We start from the raw sequence: 15,105 nt of genomic DNA, 5'->3' as shown, positions 1-15,105 counted from the left end.
TAAATAATGGACAAATGGAGTCGTTAAACGCCTCAGATGTGAAGTTATTCGCTGTCAAAGTGACGCCAAAATGAATGGGAGTTAATGGAATGCTAACAGCAGGTGATGGTCTGCTAATCAATGGCGGCGCCCGGGGAAGCTTCAGTTTCCGTCTGAAAGATTACCCCCTTATTTAAAATACTGTTCGGAAACAGAAAGTAGCACAGCTGCTTTGTTTACAGGGTAACCGGGGTAACCGCTGCATTTCTGCTGTTCCATCAGCGCCATCTGCCTGTCAGAGAGTGGAAGTGCATTTCCGCCATGCGCTGCTCATGTGTGTTGGGGCTTGTTTATATCAGAGTGCACAGCATAAGGAGGTATTGTGCAATTTAACAAGTTGATGGGAAAAGTATTTTTAAAATGCATTCAAATAAATCGGAATAATTCATTATATATAATTATTCACAGTATTTTGAAGTGCCCACAATAACAATATTGTGCATGTTCATTATCGTGGTATATCGTATTACCGTGTACTACGACACAATGTAGTTGTGGTCTGACTAACTGCGCCAAAAAAAAAATATTCACTTGACCAACACAGATATGATTGTAAATACATTAAATTGGTTTAAAGGGATAGTTCACCTAAAAATAACAATTGTGTCAATATTTATTCATCCTTATGTTCCAAACCCATATGCGGTTACTTTCCTCACGGAACACAAAAATAGAAATGTTCAGATCTTTACACAGAATTTGCCATACAACAGCAACTAGGAGCTGTCAAGCTTAAACACAAACAACAGCAACAAAGAAACACCACAAATGTATCATAGTCCATAAACTGAATAAACAATATTGTATCTTACCTGATTAAGGTGGAAACTTGATTTGTTAGGCTCCCATTGTTATTGTGGCAAAAGACTAACATTTCCTGTTATTCTAATCCCACCCCCCCAAAAATACATTTTAAATTGAAACTGGATTATATTAACTGAGATTTACAATTACTGCTTCTGTTAAAGGCAAATATTCCATCTTGTAGTTTTGGTAAACAATCCATGCGTCACTTATGGTTTTCTAATAATCTTCATGTTAAACTGTCAGTATCAAAACTGAACCTCAGCAACAAACAGCTCCAGCTCTCTCTCTCTCTCTCTCTCTCTCTCTCTCTCTCTCTCTCTCTCTCTCTCTCTCTCTCTCTCTCTCTCTCTCTCAGAGTGTTGCTGTAACCAAACCCAACTCTTTCCAGGTTGCTACAGTGTGTTCTCATGTGAGTATAAGGCTCATACTCAAGGGAACTATACAGAAATGTGTTGTCGCACTAAGTTTTCTATCCTATCAAATGTTGTAATGATCCATATTTAATGGGATAGTTCACCCAAAAATGAAAATTCTGTCATCATTTACTCACCCTCACGTCGTTCCAAACCCATAAGACTTTAGTTCATCTTCAGAACACAAATGAAGATATTTTTGATGAAATCTGAGAGCTTTCTGTCCCTTCATTGACAGATACGCAACTATCACTTTGTCACTTCATAAAATTCATAAGCTAAAGAGATTGTAAAACTAATCCATATGAATTGAGCTGTTTTCTGAAGAGAATTTTCCATTCTGTTTCCGAATTTTCTGAAGAGACTTGGTCGCTTTATATGATGAACAGATTTAATTTAGGTATTAATTATTTTCACATATAAAGATTCATCAATTCATACATCAGTTGTAGTAAACAGAAGCTCTATCATGTTCGCTTGATGTGCGAAAAAATCAATGAGGTTCATTCTTGTGTGACGCAGGTTCAGTTGAGCTGCTGTTTATGTTTGTTGATCAATGTTTATATGTGAATAAAAGCCTAAATTCAATCTGTTCATCATATAAAGTCTAAAGTCTTGATCAAGTCTCTTCAGAAAATTTGGACAAAACCGCTCAATTCATATGGAGTACTTTTATGATCTTGAAGCGTCAAAGTGGTAGTTGCGTAGCTGTCAATGGAGGGACAGAAAGCTCTCAGATTTCATTAAAAATATGTTAATTTGTGTTCCGAACATGGACAAAAGTCGTACGGGTTTGGAACGACACGAGGTTGAGTAATAATGACAGAATTTTGGGTGAACTATCCCTTTAAGGCTGTTAATCTTCGTTTAATTCATTTCTTTTCTTATCGTTTTCTTATAGAATCATAGAACATTCATGTTGCAAAAGCATTAGTAACATTATAAATGTATTTTTCATTATGCCTGGTGTTGCACACAAACTCATTTGTGTGAGTTTCTATACTTGCAGGACTCCACATCCGTCACAGGCATGAGCTGCAGGAGTGTAAGTACAGAGCTGTTTTATTGAAACATTTGACCTTTCTTCTCCAGTTACACTGATAAAAATTATTAAAAGTAAAGTAAATACTACAGAAAAAATCTAAACAATGTAATTTACATGAAAAAGTTAGTTCAGGCAAGAATAAAAAAAAACTAAATTTTATATTAGTACTCAATTCAAGCGTGTAGAAATGAAAGCGTAAATATCAACGTTATAAAATGAGGTAAAATTACTCTTCTGATACTGGTGTTCCCATCATGCATTGGGCCTTGAATAATTAATAAGGTTGATTTGTCACTGTTTTCCAGCTGTATTTACACTTTTGTGGTTAGGATTAGTAACTTGCCATTTTGTGACATTTGGAGTTCATTTTCTACTCAAAATGACACATTCAAACACCAAAGCGATCCATCAAATGTTACCGTCATTGTGTATTGTCTACCAAGTTTTGAGGTCTCTGCGTTCACATAACTCATAACTTCTGAAATGTAGATATGGTGTTTCACACAATATCAATTGTATTAATTACTTAGATGTTTCTAAGTAAAGCATATATTTAAAAAATGTGGTTTAATTCAATGCTATATTGTTTGAGTGAAATGTATTGCAAAGGAAACTTTTACCTTTTACTAGCCAAGTTAAAATTACTTATTTTCTTTGTTACTTTCACTTAACTTAGTTAAGTAGAGTTTACTTAATTCCATATGTGTGTGAAATATACTTAAAAAATATTCGTGCAAAAACTTGCCAAAGAAAAATTAAGTCGTTTTTACTTTTAGTTGTGATCCTCATGGCCGCTCGGTCGAACACACGGGGCTGCAAACTCTTCCTTTTGATTTAGTTTTAACAGAATGTGTCCTGTTGTTAAAGCTTAAAAGCCAAATGAAAACAGGACTGAACAAATGAATGAAGACACACCAAGTAAATACTGTTTGATAAATAATACTAATACCTTTTCTATATGGGAATTAATTTAATATTTTCTTCCAGTTTTTTTAATGAGATTTTTGAAAAAACAAAATCACTCCAAACTCATTTGTATTGTAATACAATTCATGTATTTTAGTACCTTTAGCAATTGGTGCTACTAATATAGACACGTACACGTTCTTTTAAAGAGGTATTAAAATAATGTTTACGAAAAAAAATTGGCCTTAAACAAAAGAAAATACTAGTAAGAGGAGAGAGATAAAAAAATATGTGAATAAATATTGCAGTGTAGAGGACAAGAAATTCATTAATACAAAGGCTGGTTCAAAATGGATAATATCAAAGCATGACAATTATAATTGATGATCATTATGAGACTTAAGTGATTGTTATAGCACCTGTAAAAATTCTGAAGAGACACATTTGAGAATATTTCATGCATATATATATATATATATATATATATATATATATATATATATATATATATATATATATATATATATATGCATAAGCGTTTAAAACAATTGTTCTGCTTGATGAATGAAACAGAGGGGACATTATGTTCAAATTCATGAAATGTGTCTGTATATTTTACATTTATTTATTCCTTCACAGGTGATCACAGAAGATCACAGATAAAAATTTTCCCTCCGCCACATTTGAGATATATAGCACAGCAGTTTGTACAACTTTAGAAGATCCCAACGTGTTTAGAATAAAAATATTCAACTAGAATTGTGTGTATAAAGTACATTCAGAATGTTTGACTAATGAGTCATAATAGAAAAACATTCACACATAACATCTGTGAACAGGACACACAATCAACATCATTTTCTTAGAATAAAGTCCAGTCATTTTTTTTTTTTTACATTTCACAGAAATAGAATAAAATAAACGATTGTATGAATCAGTAGACTGGTTTCTAATGAAATCTAAATTGAAAACATTCATTGTGTCATTGTCTTTGACTTTGCAAGTACAGCCTTAACACATTTGCTTTTTACAGACATGAGGTTTTGTTCTGGGATTTAACTTTAGACAAAAAACTAAAACAAAAAAACTAAAATTATATTAAGATATCATTGTCACAGAAATTGTTTCATCTGGAGGCGTTTGTTTTATTTCTATGATACTCATGATGACTTTAAGATCATTTCAATCCCCGCTGAAGACTATGTACCGTACGTGGTTAATGATTCAACCAAAGTTCATTGCCTGTCGCCCACAGGCGGGTTGCGTGCGCAGTTCCAGCGGCCCCTGGCGGTCAGAGCGGGTAGTGCGGCACGCTGATATGCTGGTGGAACGCGCCGTGGTGCGCGCCGTACAACAGCTCCGTGGACGCGCCGCTCAGGCCCGTGCACAGCGGCTCATGGTTACTCAAGACCGTGGACAGATATTTAGCCTCTTCTGTGAGTCTCTTCACCTCTTTCCTGAGCGCTGCGTTTTCCTTCTCCAAATTTTCACTCTCCTACATCACAAAGAGAAAACAAAAGATATTGATTTAAGCTCCAGAGGTCATTTTCTGAAGAATATTTAAGCAAGTATTCATTCAACAGGGCATGAATTTTGAGTTGCGTCCTCTAGAGGTCCTCAAAGTTACAAACACCGCAGAATTAGCACACACTATCCTATTAATCATGGATTACACTCATTTCTGACGCATTTATGAGCTTTTCATAATACTGGGTAATTAGTAATCCTGGGTATTGAGTATTCAAGATTTCATGCTGTACATTCACGGTAAAGGGATTGTTATCATTTACTCACCCTCTTGTTGTTTCAAACCTGTATGAGTTTATTTCTTCTGTTGAACACAAAAGAAGATATTTCAAAGAACATTAGTTAGTAACCAGACAGTTGACAACACCCATTGACTTTCATAGTAGGAAAAAAATGGGTGCCGTCAACTTTTTGGTTACCAACATTCTTCAAAATATCTTCTTTTGTGTTCAACAGAAGAAATAAACTCATACAGGTTTGAAACAACTTGAGGGTGAGAAAATTAATTTTGGGGTGAACTATCCCTTTAATGAGGTAAGAACTGTTTGGTTTATGGTTGGTTGTCTGTTGCTAAACATGGGTGTTTGATGCTACTATTTAGGGTCAGCGGGGGACCTTGTTAAATGATGTTAACCTAAGGTTTAGCGTTTCATGTATAATATTTATAAAATGTCAAAAGTCAAGTCATTTTTGTTTGTATTGCAGTTTTCACAATGCTTCAAAACAGCCCTAAGGAAAACTCCCCTACAGATGAGGAGGAATCCAAGACTCAACTGCATTGTCCTCTGCCAGGCACACATCTACATAAATGTCCACAGGTACATTTTTAACAAGCTACATGTCTAATAATAGAGGGCTAGAAATGGATGTTAGCGTGCATATGTTCATTGGCAATTATTTTTAGTTCGTTTAGGGGGTCATGAAGGTTCCCGCTCAGCGACGTCACCGCGGCCTATGATCTGCAGCTCGACTATCCGCTCCGATGCCTTCCAGTCACTAGGGTAAAACCCCTCTGACAAGCGTCATTCAACTTTATCTGCCCACGGCCTATAGCGACACATTACCAGAAATGATAACTGAACACTCCCCTTGACGGCCCACGTTTCTCAGGCAGGCCTCAACCAAAAAACACAAACGAAAAAGAAGACACTACAGGAAACGTGTCATACGGAGGGAAATTTCAGCTTCCTGTTTATCAAGCATAGCCGTGAAGAGTGAAACCACATACTACACTGAACACAGTGAGTCTCCCTTACACAGAACTGAGTTGATGACTTTCCTCTGTGACATATTCAATTGTGATAAAAAAAATCATATTAATTTTTTTTATTATTTCATATCTTTAGATTACTATAATGAATCTTAGATTAGTTTCAATTAATCTGTAATATCAACATGATGCTGCTCTGGATACTAACACTGCATGCTTCTCATTTAAAATAAACTGAAATGGCAAGAAAACCAGATTTAAGACTATTGGGTTTTTCTCTGGTTTTGATGATGAAACGCAAACAGATGCACACAAGACATGCACACCAGTGTTGTTACTGTTAACGAAAATATTAAAAATAGTTTTCATTAATTGAAGTAAAGCTGAGATAAAATCAAATAGATGAAAAACCTAAATAAATAAGAAATGAAAATTAGGACTGTTGCCTTGGCAATTAACATTGAAATAAATAAGTACTAAAATTACTAAAACTAAACCTGAAAATAAATTAATGCTAAAGAGATAATAATAATAATAACATAATTTTAGAAATTAAACAAAAAAAATGAATTAAAACTGAAAATAATAAAGATCATTTAAAATAATAATAAATATGACCTTTACTCAATAAAAGGTAGGTGTTTACACATCAGGATATCAAGCATTATCGGTGTAAACACTAAGTATTCATATCTGCTGATGTGTGACCTATGTGTGCATTTCTCAAAAGCTGTAAAACCTCAAAATCGAAATGATATGCGGTTCCTGTTAAGTGGTATGTTCCTGTCGGGACAGCGTCTCCCACTTTGCGTTTAACCGGTTGAGTTCAGGGGAACTCACATGAGGTCTGTGTGTGTGTGTATGTGTGTGTGTGTGTGCTATCAGATAACTGTTACTGAGAATTACAGCGGGGGCTGTCAGGACTGACAGCAGGTCAACTAGCTAATCAAACCAATCTCTTGCTGAGAGAAAACTGCTACTGAGTTCACTTTGATATCCGCATTTGTTCTGTGAATCAGACCAGATCTCATTCTCAAGCAGAATCCCTTCAGTAGATTCACACCAATCACTAGTGTATAGAAGCTTATTTAAAGGTATAGTTCACTCAAAAATATAAATACAGGTTTGTTGTTTTGGCTGAGGGATGTGGTAGTGCAGCCCTTGTTAGAGAAACCCGGTCTAGACCCTTCTGTCCTTTAACATTTTCGTCCTATTTCTAAACTTCCTTTCATGGCAGAATTCCTAGAAAATGTTGTATTTTGACCATGGAAACTGTGTTGGTCTTGTCTTAGACCTGAGTGTGGCGTTCGACACGCTGGATCGTGTCCTTTTGTTAGAGCGCCTTGAGCGGTGTGTGGCGGGGTAAAAGGATTAGCCTTATGTTGGTTCTGTTTAGGGATGCACCGATATGAAAATTTTGGCCGATAACCGATAATTCTTTATATTTGAAAGCCGATAACCGATATATTGGCATATAAATCTAAATCCAAATTTTTATATAATTTTGAAGAGCCTGACCATTAAAAGGCATGTCCCAAGCACACAATTATAAGTTCTCATCATAATTGTATGTAGCCTATATGACAGATTTGCGCTGTACATGTTGCACTTAACAGTATTGATCTTTTTTGAAGTTATCATATTTCAAGCAATTCAAAACCATCTTGGCAATCAGTGTGCATCTGAAGCGTCTCAGATGAAGGAATAATCCTTTATTTATCTGCTTTAATATATCGGCCAAATTTTCTCATCAGGCCGATACTGATATGATGGCCGATATATCGTGCATCCCTAGTTCTGTTCTTACCTGAGGATGGGACATTTGCGGTAAAGATTGGGAATCATTATTTTGATGCTGCTCCTGTAACTCATGGGGTACCTCAGGGCTCTGTTTTAGGGCCGTTACTTTTTTCCTTTACATGATTCTGCTGGACTCTATGTTTAAAAAATATGGCATTTCATATCATAGTTATGCAGATGATATGGAGCCGTATATCATCTTTTAAAGCAGGAAGTAATGTGTCTGCTGGATTGCCTTGAGGAGGTGAAAAAGTATGTTGTGTTTGCCAGTACAGAGTAGGGGGCAGTTTTCAACCTGTTTAAAAAGTCATGCCACTAACTTAGGCGTTGCTTTTATAGCTTTAAAAATGCTTTAAAAAGAAATAAATCAATGATTGATTGATTGATCATCTCCTCTCAGCTGTATCTATCATATCATTTCTCTCACATTTTCATCTGCTCATTTTCAAACTTAGCGTGCCATGTTTGATGTCTCACAGTTCTCATAACTAAACGTGACGCAAAATTTGAATGTGCGGAAACGTGAATGAAAATATCCTGTTTTGTGTTCCAGACAGTCAGGTGTGGAACGACATGAGCGTGAGTAAATGATGACAGAGCTTTCGTTTTTGGAAGGACTGTCCTTTTGAATCGATAATAGAGCTTGGAGGATCTATTCTTGTAGTTGATGTACTGATGTAAAGATGAGCATAACTGGGTCTGTTCTTGTGAGTCCTTAGAACACCATGTGCAGTTATCAGAGGAGAGAAAGGACATGAGTAATACCAGAGGGAAACACCCATATAAGACAGTCACACAGATGCTGAATGAAAGTGATAGAGGGTTTTGGATTTGAGTAAGAGCCAAACACAATCCAAACGGTTTGATAACTGTTAGACAGGCGTGTGCTCGGGTTAAGAGCACAGTCATTGAATGTACGGATGCAAAGCATCACAATTCTGTTAGCAGACCTAGAATAAGTCACGCAGATTTGAGGATTGTTGTTGTTGTTTTCTTGATAAATTACAGAGAATTTACTAGGTGCCGCTAGCTGAGCGGTTCACCCACGCCATGTAATTAATGCCAGAATCTGAAGCAAACAAGACCAGAGCCACAACAAGTGTGAAGCACGACAGAAGCCATGACGCATCACCACATGGTCAGTAAAGCTTCATGTAAATACAGAGCCGATCAGCATAACGCCTGTAACACAGCTGGACGCAATGATGCTGGATGCTCTTCTCCTCTTGGATTTGTCATCATTTTATTTTCGGTTTTCTTAAAATGTTTGTTTGTTTGGTTGTTTTTCCTAAAAATCTATTTTTTGTCTTCCTAAACCTTTTTAGGGTCTGTCTGCCCAGCTAAAGCCGCAGCCACACTACACTTTGAGCATGCGAAATGCCAACGGACACTGCAACGGTTGCACAATGACATGCGGCGTCTGTGTCATATCAATCTTCAATTGGTCACACATCTGTACATGATACGAATTCGCAGGTCAGAGTTCAACATACTTTAACTTTGGAACGCAGCAAAATGCAAAACGTCTTTGCTTGTGCTTGCATTTCCTGTCGCCTGCATTTGTATTAATATGAATGGAAGTCAATGGAACGAAAAGTGTGGTGTGAACGAACGATGAACAGGGAACGTTCTCATAACTTCCCCAACATTCTGGCAAGGTTCTCTCAAAGTTATGAACAAACATTCTTCCAGTAATGTCAATAGAATGTTAGTTCAAAGTTATCTGGTCTTTAATAATGTTCTCAAAACGTTAACATCATCTATAAATCGCTCATGGAATGTTTTTTTCGGCAAATTTTTTAAATGTTACTACTTGTTTCAGAATGTTCCAAAAACATTCAAAAGTAACGTTTTGTTCTGCAATATGGAACGTTCACATAACCAAGAAAATAATGAACGTTCAGAAAACATTCATAAATAGGCTAATGTTATCATTAGCCTACTTAATGGGAACGTTAGCAAAACGTTCTTAGAACATGTTTTTGTTAGCTGTGTGTATCTTCTGACTGTTCAGATGTCACAGTTTGCTGCACGAAACAATGCATTGCATGTCTGCTTTGTTGCAGAGCTGCTTATACGAGTCAGTTAGAACGTGTTTGTGTGGAAATGAATGCATCAGGTGTGTGTGTTTGAAAGTTCTCACCAGGTGCAGACTGTCGGCTTTCTGCGTCTGTCTCATTCGGCTCTTCTGCGCCGCGATACGGTTCTTTTCTCTCCTCATGACTTTCCTTACGTCATCCGACGAACCCTAAAGATCAGCACACAAGAGTTCATGCGTATGTCAGCAGAAAAACACAACTTTAAAGTTAACGTGAATGGCATTTGCAACACATTTTACTAGATGCTTTTCGTCATGATAGAATGGACCGCCACACATTTCTGAGGAAGCTTTTTGACCAGGAGGCGGCTGAAGGTCCAGAGCTTGTTCACGTATCCCAATGGAAATGTTTTTTAATTTCAAATCATATTATTATTTGCAATTTTTGCCGTAACTTCTATAATGTCAAGTGGCATTACATCACTGTGTTGACTATTGGCAAGAATTTAGCCTAAAAACTTATATTCCATGTCTGCACAACCTACTGCAGGTGATATCAGCCGAAAAGGAAAGTTGTTTCAGGGATACTATATTTGTATGTAACTTTTTGAAATGACATGCACCAATTAATTTTGCACAATAAGACCAAGAACATTTTTCTCCATCAGTGTTATTTTAGTATTATTTAATAATATTTTGAATTAGCTTTTATTTTTATGTTTTCTGATTTCTTTTAATTGTAGTAATTTTGTTTTGTGCTTTTGTCATTTTTAAAAAAAATGTTTTTTTAAATACTTCTAAATAGCTTTAATTCATTTTAATTTCCGTTTCAGTATTAGTAATTCGGTCTAATTTTGGTCTAAATTGAACTTTTTCATCTAACATTTAGATTTTATTTTTATTTCAATTACTGAAAACAATTTTTAATGGTTTAAGTTTTAGTTAACAATAACGATAACACTGTTGTCCATTAAACATATATTTTTTAAAATTTTAATATGCACCTTGAGGTCTGCACGTTTATCACATGTGGTAGACAGGTGACATTTTCAAAGACAGAAGGCAATCTTTTCCCACAACCCCTGTTTGCAATGACGTTCTTTTCTGAACCCACAAGAATCAGTGACTTTTTCCATATGACAAATTCACCAGAATTAGAGACCCTCCTCGAGAAAATGTGTGTGTGTGTGTGTGCACTGTCTATGAGTAGCTCAGTTTCAGGTGAATTTAGGATGGCATTTACTGTCATCCAGCTGTTTCATGATGAAAGTAGATTTGTCAATGAAGCATTTAGCTGCAGTTTACAAAGCTTTAAAGTATTTGCAATGAATCAATTGGTACTTATTTTTAGTAAATGTGCAAAGTCAGTTCAAAGTGTCCAAACGGTGTTTGGTGTTTTATGCCCCCAGCGGCGCCTTCCAGGCAGCGAGGGGATGGGTAGGTTTAAGGTTGAGGGTAGAGTTAGCTGCCTCTAAGGAGCCATTGGGGGCTTAAAACACCATCGAGCTGTCCAAACACTGAGGCCACTGCATTTGCATGCATAAGGCATGTAACCAAAACATGATTTGCACTGTTGCTATGTCTGAATCATGCACTCTCGGTGATAAACATCTCTATCGTCCGTCGCGGTTGGAGAGGATGTAGTGGCCGTTGAAGTAGATCACCTCTGCTCGTATGGCCTCGAGCCATCTTTAACGGCAGTTTCACAATCACTAACATTCTGTCAAACTCTCTCTCTCGCTGCATGAAGCTGTGTGCAACTCAATAGTTCTAGTCGGTTGCTCAACACTAAAGCTGATTACTTTTATAAATGTTGACAAAGCATTTCAGGGTTACGGTAGTATGTGTTTGGACTGAAGGTACAAATCACCACGAGCCTCATGACTTCCATTCAACACAATCACAATCATCTTTCATACACACATGTGCAAACCATAGAAACATGCTAGCACTCTTACTCACAGACAGAATTGGAAATGCATGTGAAATCTACAGTACAATACGTATTTAGATGTCAATCATATCATATTCAACTTAATATTTAAGTTTTGTACATGTTATATCCCATCTGGTTAGATGCATGTTGCATCATTTATTTCAACATTGACTAATTTAATTAAATTCAGTTTAAGATAAGTCATTTATTTCTGTGATAATTTTTTTTGTTTTTATCACTTTAATATATATATATATATATATATATATATATATATATATATATATATATATATATATAAAATAAAGTTAAAATGTTTATTTTTTAAATTATATATATATTTATTGTGTATAATTGTATTTTTTATCGTATTTATATATTTCTTTAATTAATTATTATTTGTAATATAATTAAAATGTTTATATAATTTTAACTACAAAATACATAAAAATATAATAAAATGAATAAAAAATAAATACAATTTATTATTATCATATATCCTGTATGTTTGTATTTCTAATATACTTAAATAAAAAATCTATTTATTTATATTATTTATCATAATAGTAATAAATAATGTAAATAAAGTAATGTTTTAAATGCATTTCCAGATGCATGGTGCTGCTGGTTAAGCCTCTCTTACCTGTCTGTTGCCCGGTGAGGGTGATTTGGTGTAGCTGGTGTCGTTATTGTCAGAGCCCTGAGCCATGCCACTTCAGTCCCTGTGAAACCTTTGACCTCCTTCAGAGTCTGTCTTCTGCTGGTGTCTTTCTCTCAGCCTGTGTATCTGTCTGTCTGTCTCAGTCTATGTGAGACTGCATGTGTTCAGAGGAGAGACGTGAACTGATGGCGGTCCACTGACGAATGAGTAAGAGACGGCAGCACTCGCACGCTTTCTTTCTCGCTCTGCTTCACTCCTCCTCTCTCTCGCCCTGCCTAATTAGCGACGTGTGATGTGGTCTTAGATAGAAAACCTCTACTGCACTAGACTGGAAGTCACATGGTTCCTGGAAACTTTGCATAAAGAGTCTTATTCGCAGCAGAGCTGATGAACCTTCACAAACAGGACAGACAGTCGGAGTATCACATCATCTCCACATGCATGCATGGTTATTGGCCTCAGAAAGTATTTTGGAAACTTAAGCAACACTTGAAAATAAGAATGGCATTGCATTAGATAAGAAAAAACATATGAAATAAAGTGCCATTTACATTAAAGAATGATCAGCACAAGCATATTTTTCACATTTATGTGAAAATATTCATATTTTGCTCAGAAAAAGAGGTTGGTTGGGTTTTAAATGCTAATACAATAGATGAAAATGCTGAAAATAAAATATATTGTGTGACTTTACATTAGTTTAACCGACTACATGCATCCATTAAAAACACAAGCTGATTAAAAATCATTAAGCAAAAATTATGTTTAGTGTCCAAATATTGTTTGGAGCCACTATAATATCTGTTTAACTTCCTCTGCGTTATATTTAACTCTATCTGAGATGAATTAACACTGCCAAGTCTGCTGTGTAGTAATGTTGGCAGACAGCATCCCTGTCTTTGTGTGTGACATTGAGATGCAGAGAAGGACAGAGTGATGGGTCTCATTTCTAAACTCATCAGTGGTGTTTACCAAGTTAAGCATCAGTATTCCTATTGCTCATGCTGAGGGTTAGTAATACTAAGTGTCACTTCACTGCTTAACTCACAGACATGAATGATTTCTCATAAGGTCAGTGTTTTAAGAACACCCTAACAACCACATGCTAAAAATACTAGCTCTAGTATCATAGTGTCAGGTTTTTGTCACGTTCATGTCTTGTTCCGTTTTTCGTTTTGTTTTCATGGTTTTTATTCTCACCATTTGCCTGAGTTTTAGTTCATTATTGGTTGTCATGGTTTCCAATCAGTTCTCACCTGTTCCCTGTTCCGTTAATGATCTTCCTCTGTGTATTTAAGCCCTGTTTCTTTTATTCATTGTCTTGCGTTAAAGGTTATGGTGCAGTGCTTGAAGTGGCACGGAAGAGGAGAATGTGGACGCGGTCATGGCTAGGGAAAAGAGGAATGCCAATTTTGCGAATAGAGCTTGAGGTAAGAAGTTTTAGCGCCATGTCGCATTGATCAATACGCCATTTCACATTGCATTTTTAATGGCTAGTCGACGTAGGTCGTAGCAACGAACACACTGTGAGATAATCATGCTAAATTTCTGACACTGTCAGGTTTACACTGGCAAGCTCCTCTTAACCTTCCCTCAGAAAATGAATGAAAATATGACTCGATCAGATGCCGAGCTCGTGAATCAGTGTATCGTGTACACGAATCTGGGCACTGTTAAGAACCCTGGTTCACTACACATTGGGACAGTGATTACTCAATTTCCTGTGACATGATGATGTAGAACGTCACCGCTGGTCTTTTTGATATTATTTGTTATGCCATTTAAACAAATCACTTTGTTACATATCCTTACAACATGCAGCCAAATATTAATTATAAGTGTTAGCTACCTGTCTAGCAATGCGTTTTAATGCTGACATATAAGAAAAATCTTTTCAAATCTTCTATCGCGTGTCATTATTAAGTTGGCTCGTGCGTATTGTTACGTTCCTGTGCACTGAAAGGATTTCGCGATTGAACAAGCCCTTAAAATGGCCGACTAGGGAGCTGATTGAGCATATTATTATATTTTACTTTATTTTATTTGACTTCTGTTTTATTTTATTTGTTAAATAATACTTTAATAGTTTCACCACTCAAATATGAGCATTAAAAATATTTTTTTTTATTTTAATTCCTTTGTTTAATAATACTTTGCACTTTACCTTATTACATTTTTATTAGTTTTATTTTATTATTATTACAATACCTTGCTATTACATCACTCATTTCACATGTATTGCACTGCACATGCAGTTATGTAATCAGTTTTGCTTTGCCTTGCCAGTAATTAATTGAAAGACTCTGAACTGCCAGAGAAAGGCAGAGCGAGAGTGTGTGTGAGAGGGAGGTGAGAGGTGCTTCCCCTTCTGATCTGGACTGTTTCTGCAGGTGTGCACTTATACATTGTATCACTTAAGCTCAAAAATTCCATCTGACTTCACCCTCCACATTACCATAGATGAACACCGCCAGAATTTCTTAAGCAGCAGATTTTCATAAACTCTGTTGATGACAGATCTCCCACCAGAAGTCCGCTAGCGATCCAGTGGCACCAAAAACAGAGCAGTTACTGTCAGTGATGCAAATGACACCCAGTGCCAAGCAGTGAAAGCAGAGATCTTCACATTTAGAGAGATTTCCCCAAAATGACACCGAAATTTAAACAAAACCAGCCTCAGCGTTTCTTGTTTTCCTCAGCGAAAGAAACCTGGAATTTCTGAG

The 15,105-nt window shown here is 36.2% G+C and overlaps 1 protein-coding gene and 1 long non-coding RNA gene across 2 annotated transcripts; one reads left to right on the top strand and one right to left on the bottom strand.

Annotated features, from left to right (window-relative positions):
- Positions 1-3,709: 3,709 nt before the first annotated feature.
- On the bottom strand, positions 3,710-12,667 carry batf (basic leucine zipper transcription factor, ATF-like). The gene is made up of 3 exons (XM_084091023.1): positions 12,365-12,667; positions 9,891-9,995; positions 3,710-4,705 (listed from the first exon to the last, which is right to left on the bottom strand). The coding sequence occupies exons 1-3, from the start codon at positions 12,428-12,430 to the stop codon at positions 4,502-4,504; spliced, it is 375 nt and encodes a 124-aa protein (XP_083947149.1). The 5' UTR covers positions 12,431-12,667; the 3' UTR covers positions 3,710-4,501.
- On the top strand, positions 6,671-14,251 carry LOC311068526. Its single transcript, XR_014603390.1, has 3 exons — positions 6,671-8,885; positions 9,073-9,223; positions 13,715-14,251. It is a non-coding gene; the product is annotated as an uncharacterized lncRNA (long non-coding RNA).
- Positions 14,252-15,105: the final 854 nt, after the last annotated feature.

This window comes from Abramis brama (assembly GCF_963993115.1).
Source record: "Abramis brama genome assembly, chromosome: 18".
NCBI classification, from domain to species: Eukaryota; Metazoa; Chordata; class Actinopteri; order Cypriniformes; family Leuciscidae; genus Abramis; species Abramis brama.
The sequence above is the reverse complement of the archived record's forward strand: the minus strand, read 5'-3'. Positions and strand labels throughout refer to the sequence as shown.